Raw genomic sequence first — 16,348 nt, 5'->3', positions numbered from 1 at the left:
TGAACCATACTGTCCCCATACGGAGCAAACGGGAACATAGAAGTAGTAGCTGAGGGGCCTATGTGAGGGCAGATGCTGATTGTTACGAACAAATATCCCTCAGAAGTAGCATTTTGGGGAGGTCGGTGGGCTTCGGTGGGTGTAGAGGAGATAGGGAAGTTCCATTTGGCTAATGGACATGCCTTCTGTTAGCAGAAGAGATCGCTGGGATCAAACCCAGTGTTAACATTAACAATGATCTGTATATAATATGACCTTCGGTGCCTGTTTCCCCGCTTGTGTCCACATGTGCCCAAGACAGGTACCCCTATTTCCCCACAGAAATGTGCATTTAATACTTAAAATTATGTGCGTTGCAACAAATCTGGGAGGATCCTGCTAATTTTGCCCACAGAAGCCATAAAGGACTGGACTGACCCAAAGCTGATAACCCAAAGCCTTAGTGATCCTGGGATAGGAATGCTAGCCTCCAGGTGGGACCGGGGGATCCCCTAGAATCTCCAGACTACAGAGATCAGTTCCCCTGGAGAAAATGACTCCATTCCCAGATCTCCAGCAGTTTCCCAAATCCTGGATTTGACAACCCGACCCCCAACCGGTGGGTCCATTCTGAGATTCCGGCTAGCCCATGTCAGTGAGGGGATGAGTCAACAGAAGCTAATTTGTACAACGCGCACACACAAACACACGCAACAGTTGTGCGGGAAGGCCTCCTCAGTCTTTTCAGGAGGTTTCTGCCTGTCTGGCTATTGCTCCTCAGTTCTGAAATACTATGTTGGATGTGATTGGCTGAAGGGGCTGGCCAGGATTCAAGGCAGCCTCTTTATATATTACTGAACAGAAGCAGGCAGCTTTAGAGACAGAGCCGCAGCCTTCCCCCCCACGCTGTCTGCTTGCCACTGAGGACTTGGCTTTGTCACCAACCGACCGGCAAAATGTGCAAAGGATTAGCTGCCTTGCCCCACACATGCCTGGAGAGGTGAGAAGATGGGAAGTGAATGGGGGGGTGGGGGGTGAAGGGCAGTGGGCTTAGAAGGAGATGTAGCCAAGGGGCACGCAGAGTGAGGAGATAGCCTGTGTATGCTGAGGGTTTCAGAAAAGACCCCTTGGAATGAATGGGAATTGGGCAAGCGCATGGTTTCTGTGAGGTGTTTGCACAGGAGAAATTCCTAGCAGGTTGTGTGCCTGGTGTTCCAGGTCTGGATGGTTTCAAACTTCATGAAAACAGGAGGAGAGAAATTAACAGAGCAGGGACAAATACTTTTGTAAAAACGCAGAGGAAGCTTTTTTCAAGTCGGTGTTCCTGAGCTCAGTGAAGTTGCTCCTACGTGAGTGTGCCTAGGGTTGCAGCCTACAACAACAACAATAATACAGTCCACAGTAAACAATGGCCAAAAAACACAGCAAATAACAACTGTGTACTGCACAAACCCGCACCAAAGTTAAAAGTGTTGATATCTATTCCAGACTTCATTGTTTCCCTTTGAGAAATTCCTATTCTGGACGTTGTTCTTTCCCTTTGGGACATTGTGGACTTTTGTATTTTCCTGTGATGGATTACATGTGTTGAATTACCTTTGTGTTGAAGTCTCTTTTTGTTAACTTTGGTGCTGGTTTGTGCAGTACACAGTTGTTATTTGCTGGTTTTTTGGCCTAGGGTTGCAGCCTGACAGGGCAATCCTACGGAGCGTTATTTCGTGGGACAGTGAGCGTTTGAACCTGGGCATCCCAGATTCCAGTCTTAACACTTCAACTGCTACACCAAGATGGGTTTCCACCCCAAACCACTTGTTAAAAGCTGTCCCCCCCCCGTGGAGTTTCCCTCTGATCTTGGGAGAAAAAAGGTCTTTAAAAGGCAATGTGTGTGGGGGTGTGGGTGGAGGGGTAAGCTTTAAATCATCCACACCATACCGCTTCATATGGACACAGCTGCAGACCCAGTTCCTCACATACGTCTGCCATCAACACATGCCCCTCAGCCATGGCGTAGTGGTTAAGAGTGGGACTCTAATCTGGACTCTTATCTAATGAACGGGATTTGATTCCCCACTCCTCCCCCGCATGAAGCCAGCTGGATGACCTTGAGTCAGTCACATGTCTCTCTCACAGCTCTCTCAGTCCCACCTACCTCACAGGGTGTCTGTTGTGGGGAGAGGAAGAGAAGGCCATTGTAAGCCACTCGGAGACTCCTTCGCCTTCGGTTAACCTCCTCCTCCTTCAGAGAGGCAGTTTGGTGTAGTGGTTAAGTGTGTGGACTCTAATCTGGGAGAACTGGGTTTGATTCCCCACTCCTCCACTTGCACCTGCTGATGTGACCTTGGGTCAGTCACAAACTCTGGCACAGCTGTTCTTGAAAAAGAGCTCTCTCAGCCCCACCCACCTCACAGGGTGTCTGTTGTGGGGAGGGGAAGGGAAAGGAGTTTGTAAGCCGCTCTGAGACTCCAAGTGAAGGGCGGGGTATAAATCCAATCTCCTCTTCTTCTCCTTCTCCTCCTCCTCCTCCTCCTTCTTCTCCTTCTCCTTCAAGGTAGTCTTAGGAAAGCTGCTGCTCTCTCAGCTTTGTTTATTTCTTTAAAACATTTATCTCCTGCCTTTCTCCCTTGTGGAACTCAAGGTAGCTTACCATATAGTATTATACATAAAAAACACAACAAAGGTCCCAGTCACAAGCGGGAGATAACGTGCGGGGGAAGTGAGGCTATTTACCCCAGAGGAAATCGACCTGCAGTTGCACATCACACAGTTCTTTGAAGCTGCAGGCATAGCCCACCACTGCGTGATCAGACACAATCGCGGATGAGTTGGGGTTTTGGGTTTTTTTTGCTGTTTGGTTTCGATTCGCTTAAACTGAGGAGCGGTGAATCGCATCTCCACACTGAGGGCTTCCTATGGCAGTATGCAATGATGTGCATACTGGGAAAAAAACAACGGCACGGAGTCGGGATGGCCTGATCAGACCATCCCGACGCCATGAGAGCGTCCTAAACTTAAAACGAGAGCCAACCTCTTTGCCTTGAGATGGCAAAACAAACAGGTGATTGACGTTTCTCTGTCTGTTTCAGTGTCCAAAGATTCCCTTTCTGGGATCTGGCACCATTATTCAAAATCCAAACAAATGCAGACGAGGGACAAATACTTTCATAAATCACACAGGAAGCTTCTTTCATGTCATCTTGATACCACACAGGATTGTTGTAAGGGTGACTGAGAGAAAGTGCGGAAAGCATTTTTTTACATCCAAAAGTGCTATAAAGACATTAAGAGATTATTATTTAACAGTGATTCTAGTGGAAGGCTTTTTTTCATAAGGCGTGAGGAAGGAGTAATTGGGGTTTTTTTATTTGAATAAGGGCTTCTGTTTCGCATTGTTTTTGGGAGGAAGAGGATTATATTCAGCTGAAGTTGGTGGTGGGAAAAAAATCCTTCCCGGTTTACTTGCTTTGGCTCTGTCAGGCTTTCAAACTGCTGATGCATATTTGGATGGATTTTTGATCCAGCATGCATACTTTTCAGGATTTGCTGGATAAAAAAATAGGTACATTTCTTTCCTAGTGCACAAGATAACAGTTTTACATAATAATGGGCACTTTCACACACACTAAATAATGCACTTTCAATTCACTTTCCATGCACTTTGCAACTGGATTTTACTGTCACTGGGTGATTTTGCATCTAGCATTCACTCCACATTTTCTCAACTGGGAGGAAAAGGAGCAGCTCAAAATCACAAATACCTCAGGGCAACACCGTACTGACTGCAAAGTCACCCCTGAACGGCCATAAAACAGCCAAAAATCTATGCAGAAGGTACCATAAAACCTGATGATCAAAGGAAGCGAAAGCGGCATGAAGTGTGGAGGCTACCATAAAATCTGATGATTAAAGGAAGTGAAAGCAGCATGCAATGCAGAGGGGAATTTCTATTCCAACATGGGTTTCGTAAAACAGCAGAGGGAAAAGCCAATGCAGAATCAGCCAGTGAAATGGCAAAATCCACTTGCAAACAGCGTCTGAAATGGATTGAAACTGCATTATTTGGCATGTGTGAAAACGCTGATGATAGACAGCAACCTAATTCCATGGGATATGATATGCTGCTCTGAAGAAGTTCTGAGCATTTATACGGCACCTTTGACTGTTCAAATTCACTGATTTTATTCATGTTTTAATTTTATACTTATCGCTTACTTTTCTGACACATGCCCCAGATAGGGTTGCCAGTTCTGGGTAGAGAAATACCTGGAAATCTGGGGGGGTGGAGCCTGAGGAGGGTGGGGTTTGGGGAGGGGAGGGACCTCAGCAAGCTACAGTGCCACAGAGTCCACCCTTCAAAGCAGCCATTTTCTCCAGGGGGAACCGATCTCTGTCATCCAGGCCCCACCCTGAGTTTGACAACCCTACTCCTCAAACAGCTTACATTAATCATGAAAGACAGGCCAAACAAGGAAAGTGGAATGAAGATAAGCTTGAAGTTGGAATTTATATCTAAATTGGGCTAGTCTGATCTTCCCTTGCCGTTAGTCTGTCTCAGACAAAAGGGATGGAGTTATCCTACAGTCCTTATTCCTTTGACAGGCAACAGAGGCCATAGTATCATGGAGCCAGTTTGGTGTAGTGGTTGAGTGCGTGGACGCTAATCTGGGAGAATCGGGTTTGATTCCCCACTCCTCCACTTGCACCTGGCTGGATGACCTTGGGCAAGCCGTAGTTCTGATAAGAGATGTTCTTGAAAAAGAGCAGTTTCTGTCAGAGCTCTTTCAGCCCCACCTACCTCACAGGGTGTCTGCTGTGGGGAGGGGAAGGGAAAGGAGTTTGTAAGCCGCTCTGAGACACCTTTGGGTAGTGAAGGGCGGGGTATAAATCCAATCTCCTCTTCTTCCTCTTCTTCTGCCATCTCCATTGGAGCCCAGGTGTTTTTTTATGTGTGTGGTGGGGGCTTTACCTCAGACCACCGTGTCAAGGCAGCCTTCTCAGCATCTGATCCTTATATTGTGCTTGGAGTAGTAAAGCCCCACCACAATAAGCACATGCATCAGGGAACTGGTGAGAATGAAAGAGACAGAGGTGGACAACAGAGAACGAGGAGGTTGGGGGCAATGCTCCCTCTAAGCTGTGGAGTCTTGTGAGCAGAAATTCTACTTTGTGAGCTGCTGGCATTAAAGCTGTGAGCGAGCCATTTGGCTGCTGCATAAACTAGTTTGCTCTGGAGCCCTCCTTCCTGAGCTAAGACAAAAATGTGTGAGCCGGAGGCTAAGAAACTGTGAGCTAGCTCACACTAACTCAGCTTAGAGGGAACACTGGTTTGGGGGGGGGAGAAAGCAACCCATGAGAAGGTGGCAAGAAAGGCAGACACCAGAAGATTGCTCAAAAGTTGGTGGAAGAAAGAAACAAGGAGGAGAAGGCTGTGGTGTGTGTGGGAAGAGTGAGATCTGGTAGAGGAAGATTTCCCTCATGCTGAGCTACACGGGGGAGAGTTAGTATTTACTAACCAAAAACTGGTGGCAGATTTATAGTTATCTTCATGGTGGTGGGGGAGAGACAGATTTATGCACAGGCTGAGAAAGCTACAATTTAGGACCCCAGATCGTAAAGGGCCTCTAAATACTCACTCCACATTGACTAAACAATATTAAATTACCTTTGGGAGGTAATGCTATGGGATCTGTTAAACGTGACTTAGTTTAGGGCCTCCACATGTCTTAATCCAACACAGGGTTTGTGTGTGTGTGTGTTTGTCCACTCATGCACACACTGAGATATAGGGGTATCTATATCAATTTGTGGCTGGGGAGAGCTTTGAACCAGTAGTCCCCTAGATCACATTCTTTTAGCTATTGTACTAAGCCGTTCCTCTCAGCTTCACAACATACATGTTTCTACCAAGTAGAAACCCACTTTTTGTATATCCTCAGTCCTTACAACCTAGTTCCCAGATACTCTGTCTGACCCAATTTCTGTTCTAAAATTGTATGTATAGTCTTCAGAGTTTGTGATGGAAATATTTCTAAAACCAAAGATGTTACCTAACCAGGTATCGAGTCCAAAGTAGATGATGGGGCTATCTAAGCGAGGTAAAGAGTGGAATGAATGGAGAAAAATTGAATGCAGATTGTAATCTGTTGTTAGGATGGATCTGTAAGCAGTCTTTAATTTGAAAGTGCTTTTACTGTTTTGTAGTGTAAAAAAATGGATGGTATCAATCAATGCTTCCCCCACCAGCCTGACAGCACTTCTGCTCCTGCTGCCTTCAGGCACTGGGGTTACCATCCTCCTGGTGGGGTCTGGAGATGTCCTGGAATTACAGTGTATTTTCAGACTACGGAGCTCCGTTCCTCTGGAGAGCTTTTTTAGTCTTGTGCCTGTTTTCATACAGAGCTCCATTCCTCTGGAGAAAATGGCTGTGTTGGAGGGTGGACTCTATGGCCATATATCCTGCTCTCCTCAGGTCCCACCCCCAAATCTCTATGGATTTCCCAACCCAGAGTGGGCAACCCTAGGCCAGGTGTGCATATTACACCCAGTGCTCCCCCCTCCATTTCTAGGAATTTCCCAAGCTGGAGTTAACAACACTAAATGTGGGGCCCCCAGTCTGAAGTGGTGTGGTATATAGGTCTGTTAGATACATGTTAGCTACCTCTTTGAGGCCTCCATCTGCCTGTAAATGGCAAACTGTACAATGCACACAACTCTTCAAACTGGGGACACCCAGGGATTTAGCCTTTTAGTCCCCATTCTGTAATCAAAACTAGACTTCCTGTGCTGCTGTTGCCATTTTAAAGAGAAAAAAGAAGTAGCCTTAACAAACCCATCTTTCCCCCCTTTAAAGTGCTATGACTACCTCCAGGAGCCTGATCTTTATAAGCAACTGAACAGAGGTCAAAAGGTTGAATCCCAGCCTATTACACATGTACATCTTACTGCAGATTTTCAGAGCAGCAAGTCTTTAATCTTGACTTTGGATTCTACGCCTGCCTTACGCACCATTCTTTTTTGTCCAGTGTATTTATTCTGCAACTACAATTAAAAAACACCACTTTTCTAAATCAGGGTGGAACGTCACTTGTGACATGTGGGGGGTGACATCCAAAGTTTTGTTTCAATTTACGCGTCCAGCAAGCATCTTCAATTTAAATCCTCGTGGTTAAGACTTTGTGCATACATTTTAGCATTAGTTCCTTGAATGAATGGGTACTGAATGAATGGGTACAGAAAGGAAGGCAGGCAAAGGGGGAGAACCCACTGTTGAAACTGACCATACTTTTTCTGAAACTGACAAGCAGCTGTGAAGCCCCATTTTTCATATTGCCAAGCACTAGGGATTCTTTGCTGTGTTATCGGCCATTGTGAAAAATAAAGAGTCACATGATCTCATAATATGGGGAAACATGTTGAGTGGACAGAATGCATGGTAGAACCCACTGATACTGGCATTGCAAGCTGTGATCATTGACAATGTGTGTGTGTCTGTGTGCACATGCCCGTGCAAAGTGGGCTGCCACATTTTGCACAGGGTTGCCGTTTGTATGGGGGAGGAGTCCAAAGGCAGAAGCTCTGGAGAGCTTTTTTAGTCTTGTGCCACTAAATTGAAAAAAATGGGTGTTTGTGTATTTTCACCAATGCCCTAGCAGAGCTGCATAGTAACGCTAATTTCCTACCCTTCCTTGCAAATCTGAGTGGTTTTCTCATTGTGATTCTCTAATTTGATCCTGCATACTGGTCATGTTCTTGGCAGTTTTTAAAAGCCTGTCCTGTACAGACCCAAATGGATTGATCCCAAGCAATTCTTAAGTTTGGTGGTTTGCAGAAAGTCCATGTGGCTCAGCTGCTATTTTAATGTTAGGCTTCCAGAGACTGCCAACATGGTTCCTCCCCCCTACTTTGTTCACTAAAGCATTAAAGGGAAAAATGTTTCCAAAGCTTTAGGCTTCCCATTGCAGTCTCTCTCTCTCTCTCCCCCTCCCTCCCCCCTCCCCCCCTCTTTCCATACATCTCATATCGTTTCAGATTGCTAGACTCATGCTGCTTGTCAAACAAAATTAAAAATGTTAAAAAGAGGGGGAAATGGAGCTTGTACACTGATGAGGGGGGGAGGTGGCAGAAGGTGCAGAGTGGGTGGAATAACCTTGATGTAGGCAGGGAGTGACCTTCGAGGGGGAGTGGGAAATCCAAGGGAATCTGTATGCTTTTGAATTACATTCGGCTTGGATGTGAAACAAGGGAAAAATCAGCACAAAAGCACTCTCAGAAAACCCGGGGAAACTGCAGCCAAAAAGCAAACTGAACACTGAAGAGAGGGAAATCAATGCAGAATGACAATGAAAACCCAATGGACATGCATGGTGAAAGCTAGGGAGAACATTCATGCATAATAGGTCCTCCTCTCTTTGCATCTCTCATCTGAAGCAGAATGGCATGGGGTTGCCAACTCCCATTTGGGAAATACCTGGAGGTTTTGGGGGTAGAACCTATGACGGGCAGGGTTTGGGGAGGGAAGGGACCTCCGTTGGGCATAATAGCATATATTCCACCTTCCAAATGAGTCATTTTCTCCAAGGGAACTGATCTCTGTCATCAGGACATCAGTTGTAATCCTGGGAGATCTCCAGGCCTACAGTTGCCAACACCTACTTGGGAACTACCTGGAGATTTGGGGGTGGAGCCTACAAAGGCCAGTGTTTGGGGAGGGGAGGGATCTCAGCCCAGTATAATGCCCATAGAGTCCACCCTCCAAAGCAGCCATTTTCTCCAGGGGAACTGATCTCTGTTGTTTGGAGAGTCGTTGTGATACCAGGAGATCTCCAGGCCCCACCTGGAGGTTGGCAACCCTGGTTGCGCATGCCCCTTGCCTTTTGCAGACAGAATGGAAAGAGATTGCCCGAATGTCTGCTTCTCGCCAGAAAACTAGGATCGAGGATGAATGCTTCTCAGAGCTAGTTCTGCTCCTTCTCTCACTCAGCTCCTGCTGTCTACCAAACTGCTGGTGCTGACCCTCAATTCCGCCTTCACCAGCAATATCTTTGGTTGCAATCTTTGTATGTCCCCAGTGAGGCTGCAATGAACGAAGGCAAAGTGGTGGTGGGGTAGATAAGTTTTATGACTCATTGGCCATGACAGCAGAAGCACTCTGATGAAATTACCGGATTAAAATCAACAAAAACAGGGCCCCAAACATGGACACATAACGTGGCAAACAACTCTGTATCCAAGTGCAGATGGGATGGAAGGATCCGTTTGGCCTTCTCTGTGCATCCACCTGTTCTTGCATAAGGTACCACGGTCTGGTTTTTAAAAGACAGAACTGGAGCTTGCAGGTAAAGAGGCACTAAACTCTGTCCTCTTCCTTACATTCCCTCATTGTACTCTGCTGCTTTAAACCTAATGGCATGGCTCGGACCCTAAGTAGCACAAGTGAAGTTGTGCTAGAACCTGCAACATTCTTGCTTCCTCTGCCCACTGTAGCCCAGGAACAGTGAAGGGGCAAGATGGAGGGGGGAAATTGGCAGAAATCATCCTCCACCCTTTACCAGTTGAATTGGTGTGACTCTGGTGGGATGTGAAAGTATGGTCTAACCCAGGGCTTCCCCAACCTTTTTGAATCTGTGGGCATCTATGGAATTCAGACAGTGGATGGTGGGCACAACCACGAAATGGCTGCCATGAGAGGTGGAGCCAACCACAAAATGGCTCTCACATGAGGTGGCGGCAATCACAAAAAGTGAGATCATGCACAAACTTAATATTAACTCTTTGGGATTTCAGGCAGAAGCTCTGTTTAACAGGACACCTTTTAAAATGTGTATATTGTTTGAAAACATTTTCTTGCATACACACAGCCTATCTTACTTATGTTGACAGCAGCACATGTGAAAGGGATCTAGGTGTTCTGGTTGATTACAAGCTAAACATGAGCCTGCAGTGCGATGTGACTGCAAAGAAAGCTAATGCAATCTTAGGATGCATTAACAGAAGCATTGTGTCCAGATCACGGGATGTGGTAGTTCCACTCTATTCTGCTATGGTCAGGCCTCACCTGGAGTACTGTGTCCAGTTTTGGGCACCACGTTTTAGGAAGGATGTTGACAAGCTCGAGCGTGTCCAGAAGAGGGCAACCAGGATGGTGAGAGGGTTGGAATCCAAGTCTTATGAGGAAAGGCTGAAAGAATTGGGTATGTTTCGCCTGGGAAAGAGAAAGCTTAGAGGGGACATGATTGCAGTCTTCAAGTATTTGAAGGGCTGTCATGTAGAAGATGGAGCAGATCTATTCTCTCTTGCTCCAGACTGTAAGACTAGATCTAATGGGTGGAAATTACAAGGGAGTCGTTACCGGCTAAATATCAGGAGAAACGTCCTAACTGTAAGAATGGCTGAGCAGTGGAACAGACTGCCTTAGGAGGTGGTGGATGCTCCTTCGCTGGACGTTTTCAAGCGGAGGCTGGACGACCATCTTTCGGGTATGTTGCAGGGCTATCTTTTGGCTACGCTCCTGCAGAGTGCAGGGGGTTGGACTACATGACCTGCAAGGTCCCTTCCAATGCTAACATTCTGTGATTCTATGATCTTCAGTCATACAGTGAAGAACATGGTGCTGTGGTGGCAGCTGAGGTTGAAGCCACTTCTAGAAACTCTGCACAGCCCATCAGTCCAGTGGCCATTCAGAAGCCCCCCTGGGCAAAAGCCCCACCTGGCCCCTTCCACTTTCTAAAAACATTTGGCGGGCACCGGGAAAGTCTCTGCAGGCACCATAGTGTTCTCGGGCACCATGTTGGGCTGGGAGGGGGGAAATTATTCAGACAATGAAATGTGCTGAGGTAAGGCAGAAGAGGGAGCTGCGGTGGCTCAAGTGGTTAAGACGCTGAACGGCAGGCTGTGGAAGGTCAGTAGTTCAGCAGTTCGAGACCTGAGTGTGCTGCATGATGGAGTGAGCTCCCATCTCTAGTTCCAGCTCCTGCCAACCTAGCAGTTCGAAAGCAAGAAATTGCAAGTAGATAAATAGGTACCACTTCGGTGGGAAGGAAACAGCGTTCCATGCACCTTGGTGTTTAGTCATGCCAGCCACATGACCACGGAAACGTCTTTGGACAGCGCTGGCTCTTCGGCTTTGAAATGGAGATGAGCACTGCAACCCTAGAGTCGGACTCGACTGGCTTTCGAGAAAGGGAACCTTTACCTTTAAGGCAGAAGAAGAGACAACATTTCAATCCCTTTACCAACGTGCTCCCTGTTATGTACAAAACCCACTCACACACATACATGAATAAGTGTGCGTGGGTTCCCTTGTTATGTCTAGTTTGACCTTGAGCCTGTTTTTCCTCAGAGGCTCAGATCGGCTTTACTAACAACCTTGTTATCATCACAATAACATAAATGCTTCTTTCATCGGCAGCCAATCGTAACCTCAGAAGTCCTAACATTAAAGAGCAAAGAAAAGCTCTCGAACCCTTTGTCTTAGTGCCCTGCTATGTCCTGACTGCGTGGAATGTTACAGTAGAGCATAGACTGCTGAATCTTATAAGTTATACTTTGGCGTTATACTGATACTGCAGTCTAGGAAAAACAAAGAGTCTCCATCCAAACATCAGTAGACAAAGGATCTAGCTACTATAGCTACCTATGAATTAGGATATTACCACAAACTGCTATGGATTATACCAAGGAATTTGGATTTATTATACAGACATGTTTTCAGTGAACAGCATAAATGAAGAGCACAATTTTAATTTGTGCAAATGCCTGAAGGCGTGTCATTTCCTTTCTTCAATCTTGTTTTATTTTGTCTTTTTGTTCTTGTTTATTTATTCGTTTGTTTTAAGCGTTCCTTTCCTGCCATCTCCTTGCCCTCAAGTTTCTTACCGTATTAAAAACAATTCCTTTTGTAAAGAATTAAAAAAAGGCTCAGATTCCGGATCTGAGGCTTATATATGTTACCTTTTTGTGACCTTATACTGTTTGTTTCCAGAATATTTACTAGGAAACAGGGTGGTGCAAATGCACCCTTAAAGCAAGCCGTCAGCTATGTTGTTTCAGAAAATTAATTTGTGCGTTTTTAAAAAATAACCGATTATTTTTGCAGAACCAAATAAAGGTTTCTTTGGCTCCTCCTGGACATGGCAAACATAGGGATGCCAACAAGGCTGAAGAAAATGTCCCTTAAATGTCCCTTAAATAGAGGCTTAATGGGAAGAAGATGAGGAGGAGGAGGAGGAGATTGGATTTATACCCCACCCTTCACTACCTGAAGGAGTCTCAGAGTGGTTTACAATCCCCTTCCCTTCCCTTCCCCTCCCCACAACAGACACCCTGTGAGGTAGGGGGGGCTGACAGAGCTCTCTCTCAAGAACTGCCCTTAAGATCAGGGAAATGCTGATCGCCACTTTGGGGTCAGGAAGCCATTTTCCTCCAGGCCAGTTTGGCTAGGGATCCTGGATGGTTTTTTGTCATCTTCTGGGCCTGGAACACCAGTCACTGTGGGCGTGGAGGGAGAGGTACTTGTGAATTTCCTGCCTTGTGCAGCGGGTTGGACTAGATGACCCTGGAGGTCCCTTTCTGCTCTATGATTCTAAGTCATGATGGTATGGAAAGGCTTCTACCTCAGTTTGATGTAGTGGTTTGGTGGTGGTTCGGTGCGCGGACTCTAATCTGGGAGAACCGGGTTTGATTCCCCGCTCCTCCACTTGCAGCTGCTGGATGACCTTGGCAAAGCCATAGTTCTGTTAGAGCTGTTCTCTCAAGGACAGTTCTGGAAAGAGCTCTCTCAGCCCCACCTACCTCACAGGGTGTCTATTGTGGGGAGGGGAAAGGAAAGGAGATTGTAAACTGATCTGAGACTCTGAGTGAAGGGCGGGTTATAACTCCAATATCATCATCTTCTTCTTCTTCTTCTTCTTCATTTTATGCAGAGTACATCATGCGAAATGCTGGCCTGGATGAATCACAAGCGGGAATTAAGATTGCTGGGGAAAAGATCAACAACCTCAGATATGCAGACGATACCACTCTAATGGCAGAAAGTGAAGAGGACCTAAAGAGCCTCTTGCTCAGGGTAAAAGAGGAGAGCGCAAAAGTGGGCTTGAAGCTCAACATCAAAAAAACTAAGATCATGGCATCCGGCCCCATCACTCCTTGGCAAATAGAAGGGGAAGCTGTGGAAGTAGTGACAGACTTCACGTTCCTGGGATCCCAGATCACCGCAGACTGTGACTGCAGCCATGAAATTAAAAGACGCCTGCTCCTTGGGAGGAAAGTGATGGCGAACCTAAACAGCATGATAAAAAGTAGAGACATCACCCTGCCAACAAAAATACGCATGGTCCAAGCAATGGTATTCCCAGTAGTCATGTATGGCTGTGAGAGTTGGACTATAAGGAAGGCCGAGCGCCGAAGAATAGATTCTTTTGAACTATGGTGCTGGAGGAGACTCTTGAGAGTCCCTTGGACTGCAAGAAGATCAAATCAGTCAATCCTAAAAGAAATCAACCCTGACTGTTCCCTGGAAGGCCAGATAATGAAACTGAAGCTAAAATACTTTGGCCACCAAATGAGAAGGGAGCACTCACTGGAGAAGACCCTGATGCTGGGAAAGATTGAAGGTCAAAGAAGACGGGGACGGCAAAGGATGAAATGGTTAGGCAGTGTCATAGATGCAACGAACCACAGGACTAGGCCACAGCTAAACTTCCAGACCAGATGCTGCTGCTGGGTCATGCCACTGTTGCTGGAAGCGCGTGCATTCTAGTGGCTTCTTCTCAGGCTGCATGTACATATGAATGTGAAGATCTGTGATCGGTTTCATTCCCCCCCCTGCAGCTGCCACGGCTGTGATTTAAATAGGAAGAGGGGCGTGGCATGGTGGGTGACGTGGGGCCTATTTGAAGTCTGCACCATTCCCCAACTTTAGACGTGGCAATCAGTTTGGGGGAAGAGCTGCTAGGGAGTCTGCTGTTCGTTCTTTGTTATCTCCAGCAATTCAGAGCTTCCCCTCTTCCTTCCCATCTCGTCCACTGGACCTGTACAAGGCATGCAGGGGGTGATGGTAAGATTTTATCATCTCAAGCAAGGTAGGGCTGCCAACCGCCAGGGGGCACTGGGAGATCTCCTGCCATTACAATTGTTCTCCAGAAGATCAAGGTCAGTTCCCCTGGAGAAAATAGTTTGGAAGGTGGGCTCCCCCCCCCCCCATTGTACAGTTGCTTTAAAAGAGGGGGGTTGGTTGGAAATTTGATGGAGAAACCGTCAAAGCAACTCTTCCCAGGTATTCCCATGGGGCACTAACAGCTATTCCCAGCGCTCTGTTCTGGCACATGCGCATAATCAATGCAAATTTTGTTTTAAAAATATGTATACACATGCTGCAGCGGCAGAATTTGAACAAACCCATGAGCTACGTGGCCACACAATGAAATGCAGTTCCACTGTCCCTTGGTCCAAATGAGCTTCCGACATTTAGCGTCGGTTTATCCACCAATCTCGTTTTTTCGTTCCACTGTAAATTCATCAAGTCGTGAGTTCTTCGAGTCAGAAACCAGAACAATCAAGGAATATGGGATGGGAAAAGCCACGCTATAGGCAGTGTTCCCTCTAAGCTGAGTTAGTGTGAGCTAGCTCACAGGTTTTTAGCCCGTGGCTGACACATTTTCGTCTTAGCTCAGGAAGGGATGGCTCCAGAGCAAACTAATGCATACAGTAGCCAGATCACTCGCTCACAACTTTAAAGCCAGTAGCTCACAAAGTAGGATTTTTGCTCACAGGACTCCACAGCTTAGAGGGAGCATTGGCTATCGGATAGACTCTTTTGGTGTTGCTCTTCTGGCAATGGCTATTTTGAGCCCACGAAGAACTTTTGCCAGGAAGGATTAAGGACTTTTTCATGAAGAGGAGTGGTCCCCTTGCCATGTCAGGTGGGAAACACTGCTTCCTGTTCCTGTTCACCCCCCTCCTGGAGACGGTGGGCTTTTGCCATAGAATGGGGCAGCAGATAATACACTGTGGCCCCAGTCACACAGGCCGGATATCGCGGGGGGGGGAGGCATGGCTAATTGCCCTGGCGCAGTTTGATGCACAATTACGCAATCAGATGCGCCGGCGGCACACCATGGGACCTTCCCTCGGCACCGGCGGGTAAACGAGGGACTGGAGGGGAATGCCGCGTGCCAGCGCGATCACACCACGGGCATCTGGAGGCAGCCCGTGGCAAACGTTTACTAGTACCTTGGAGGTACTAGTTTTTTAAGGCGCATTGTCAGCGGTAAGCCACGGGTGCGCTCCACTTCCCAGATGTTGGAGTGTGATCGCGCCCGGATAATCTGCCCACCTTCCGTGCCTCTCCCGCGGCACGTTTGCCGTGTGACCGGGGCCCTAGTTCAGCTTTCTGTTCACACAGTGTCTAAGCTGCTAGGAAGCTCACAAGCAGGATGGCTGCAACAGTCCGTGCCTCCAAGCAACTGATACAAAGAGGCCTACTTCCTCTGACACTGAAGGGAATAGATATCCATCGCGATTGGTAGCCATTGATAGACCAGTCCTCCATGAATTTGTCTACTCCCCCTTTGAAGCCATGACCACATTTCATGGCAGCAAGTTCCAGAAATTTAACTATAGGCTGTGTGAAGGAATACTTGTCTGCTCTGAATCTCCCACCCTTCAGCTTCAGTGGATGACCCCTGGTTCTAGTATTGTGGGAGAGGGAGAAACTTGGGTACTTGGGTCCCCTGGAGATGTCTGTCCCCACCTGTAGTACTGGTGTCTAGGTGTGAGCTGGTACTTCAGCACCTTCCTCATGTATGCCAGCCCAAGCCATTCCTTGGCTGTAGAACTAAGCCTCACAAGGGCCTCTCGAGCCAGGACTCTTGGTTCCTGGGTCCCAGCACTTATCGCCTGCATGACCAAGGAAATGTGGAGTAGCCTGACACTAAGATGAGATCCTGCTTAGAACTGCATTCCTGTGCTTTTGGGTCTTTAATATCTGCACAGGAGGGTAACTGTTTTGGCAAAATCTTTTAAGGAGCTTTAGGATTCTGGCTTTAATACTGCCTTTAATAAAACCTAGCAGCATGAATAGCCCAGCTCCCCCAAGCTCACTGGAGCCTGGGAGTTAAGCAAGGTCAGCCATGGTTAGTACTTGGATAGGAGACCACCAAGGAAGACTGTGGTTGCTATGTGGAGGAAGGCAATGGCAAGCCACCTCTGTGTGTCTCTTGCCTGGAATGCCCAGTGAATGGGGTTGTTATGAGTCATTTGTGACTCAACGGTTTCTTCTTCTTCTTCTTCTTCTTCTTCTTCTTCTTCTTCTTCTTCTTCTTCTTCTTCTTCTTCTTCTTCTTCTTCTTCTTCTTCTTCCTCCCCCCACAAGGAA

At 47.0% G+C, this 16,348-nt stretch overlaps 1 protein-coding gene across 1 annotated transcript in view; it reads left to right on the top strand.

Annotated features, from left to right (window-relative positions):
- Positions 1-870: 870 nt before the first annotated feature.
- The window catches only part of LOC107121039 (regulator of G-protein signaling 5-like), a 44,688-nt gene continuing 29,210 nt past the window's right edge, over positions 871-16,348 (top strand). The window contains exon 1 of the mRNA XM_015423865.1: positions 871-979. Coding sequence (XP_015279351.1) covers positions 936-979 — 44 coding nt within the window. The 5' untranslated portion in view covers positions 871-935. The remainder of the gene's footprint in view (positions 980-16,348) is intronic.

This window comes from Gekko japonicus, unplaced genomic scaffold (genome assembly GCF_001447785.1).
Source record: "Gekko japonicus isolate JY-2015 unplaced genomic scaffold, Gekko_japonicus_V1.1 scaffold281, whole genome shotgun sequence".
Taxonomy (NCBI): domain Eukaryota; kingdom Metazoa; phylum Chordata; class Lepidosauria; order Squamata; family Gekkonidae; genus Gekko; species Gekko japonicus.
This window is presented reverse-complemented; position numbering and strand designations above follow the sequence as displayed.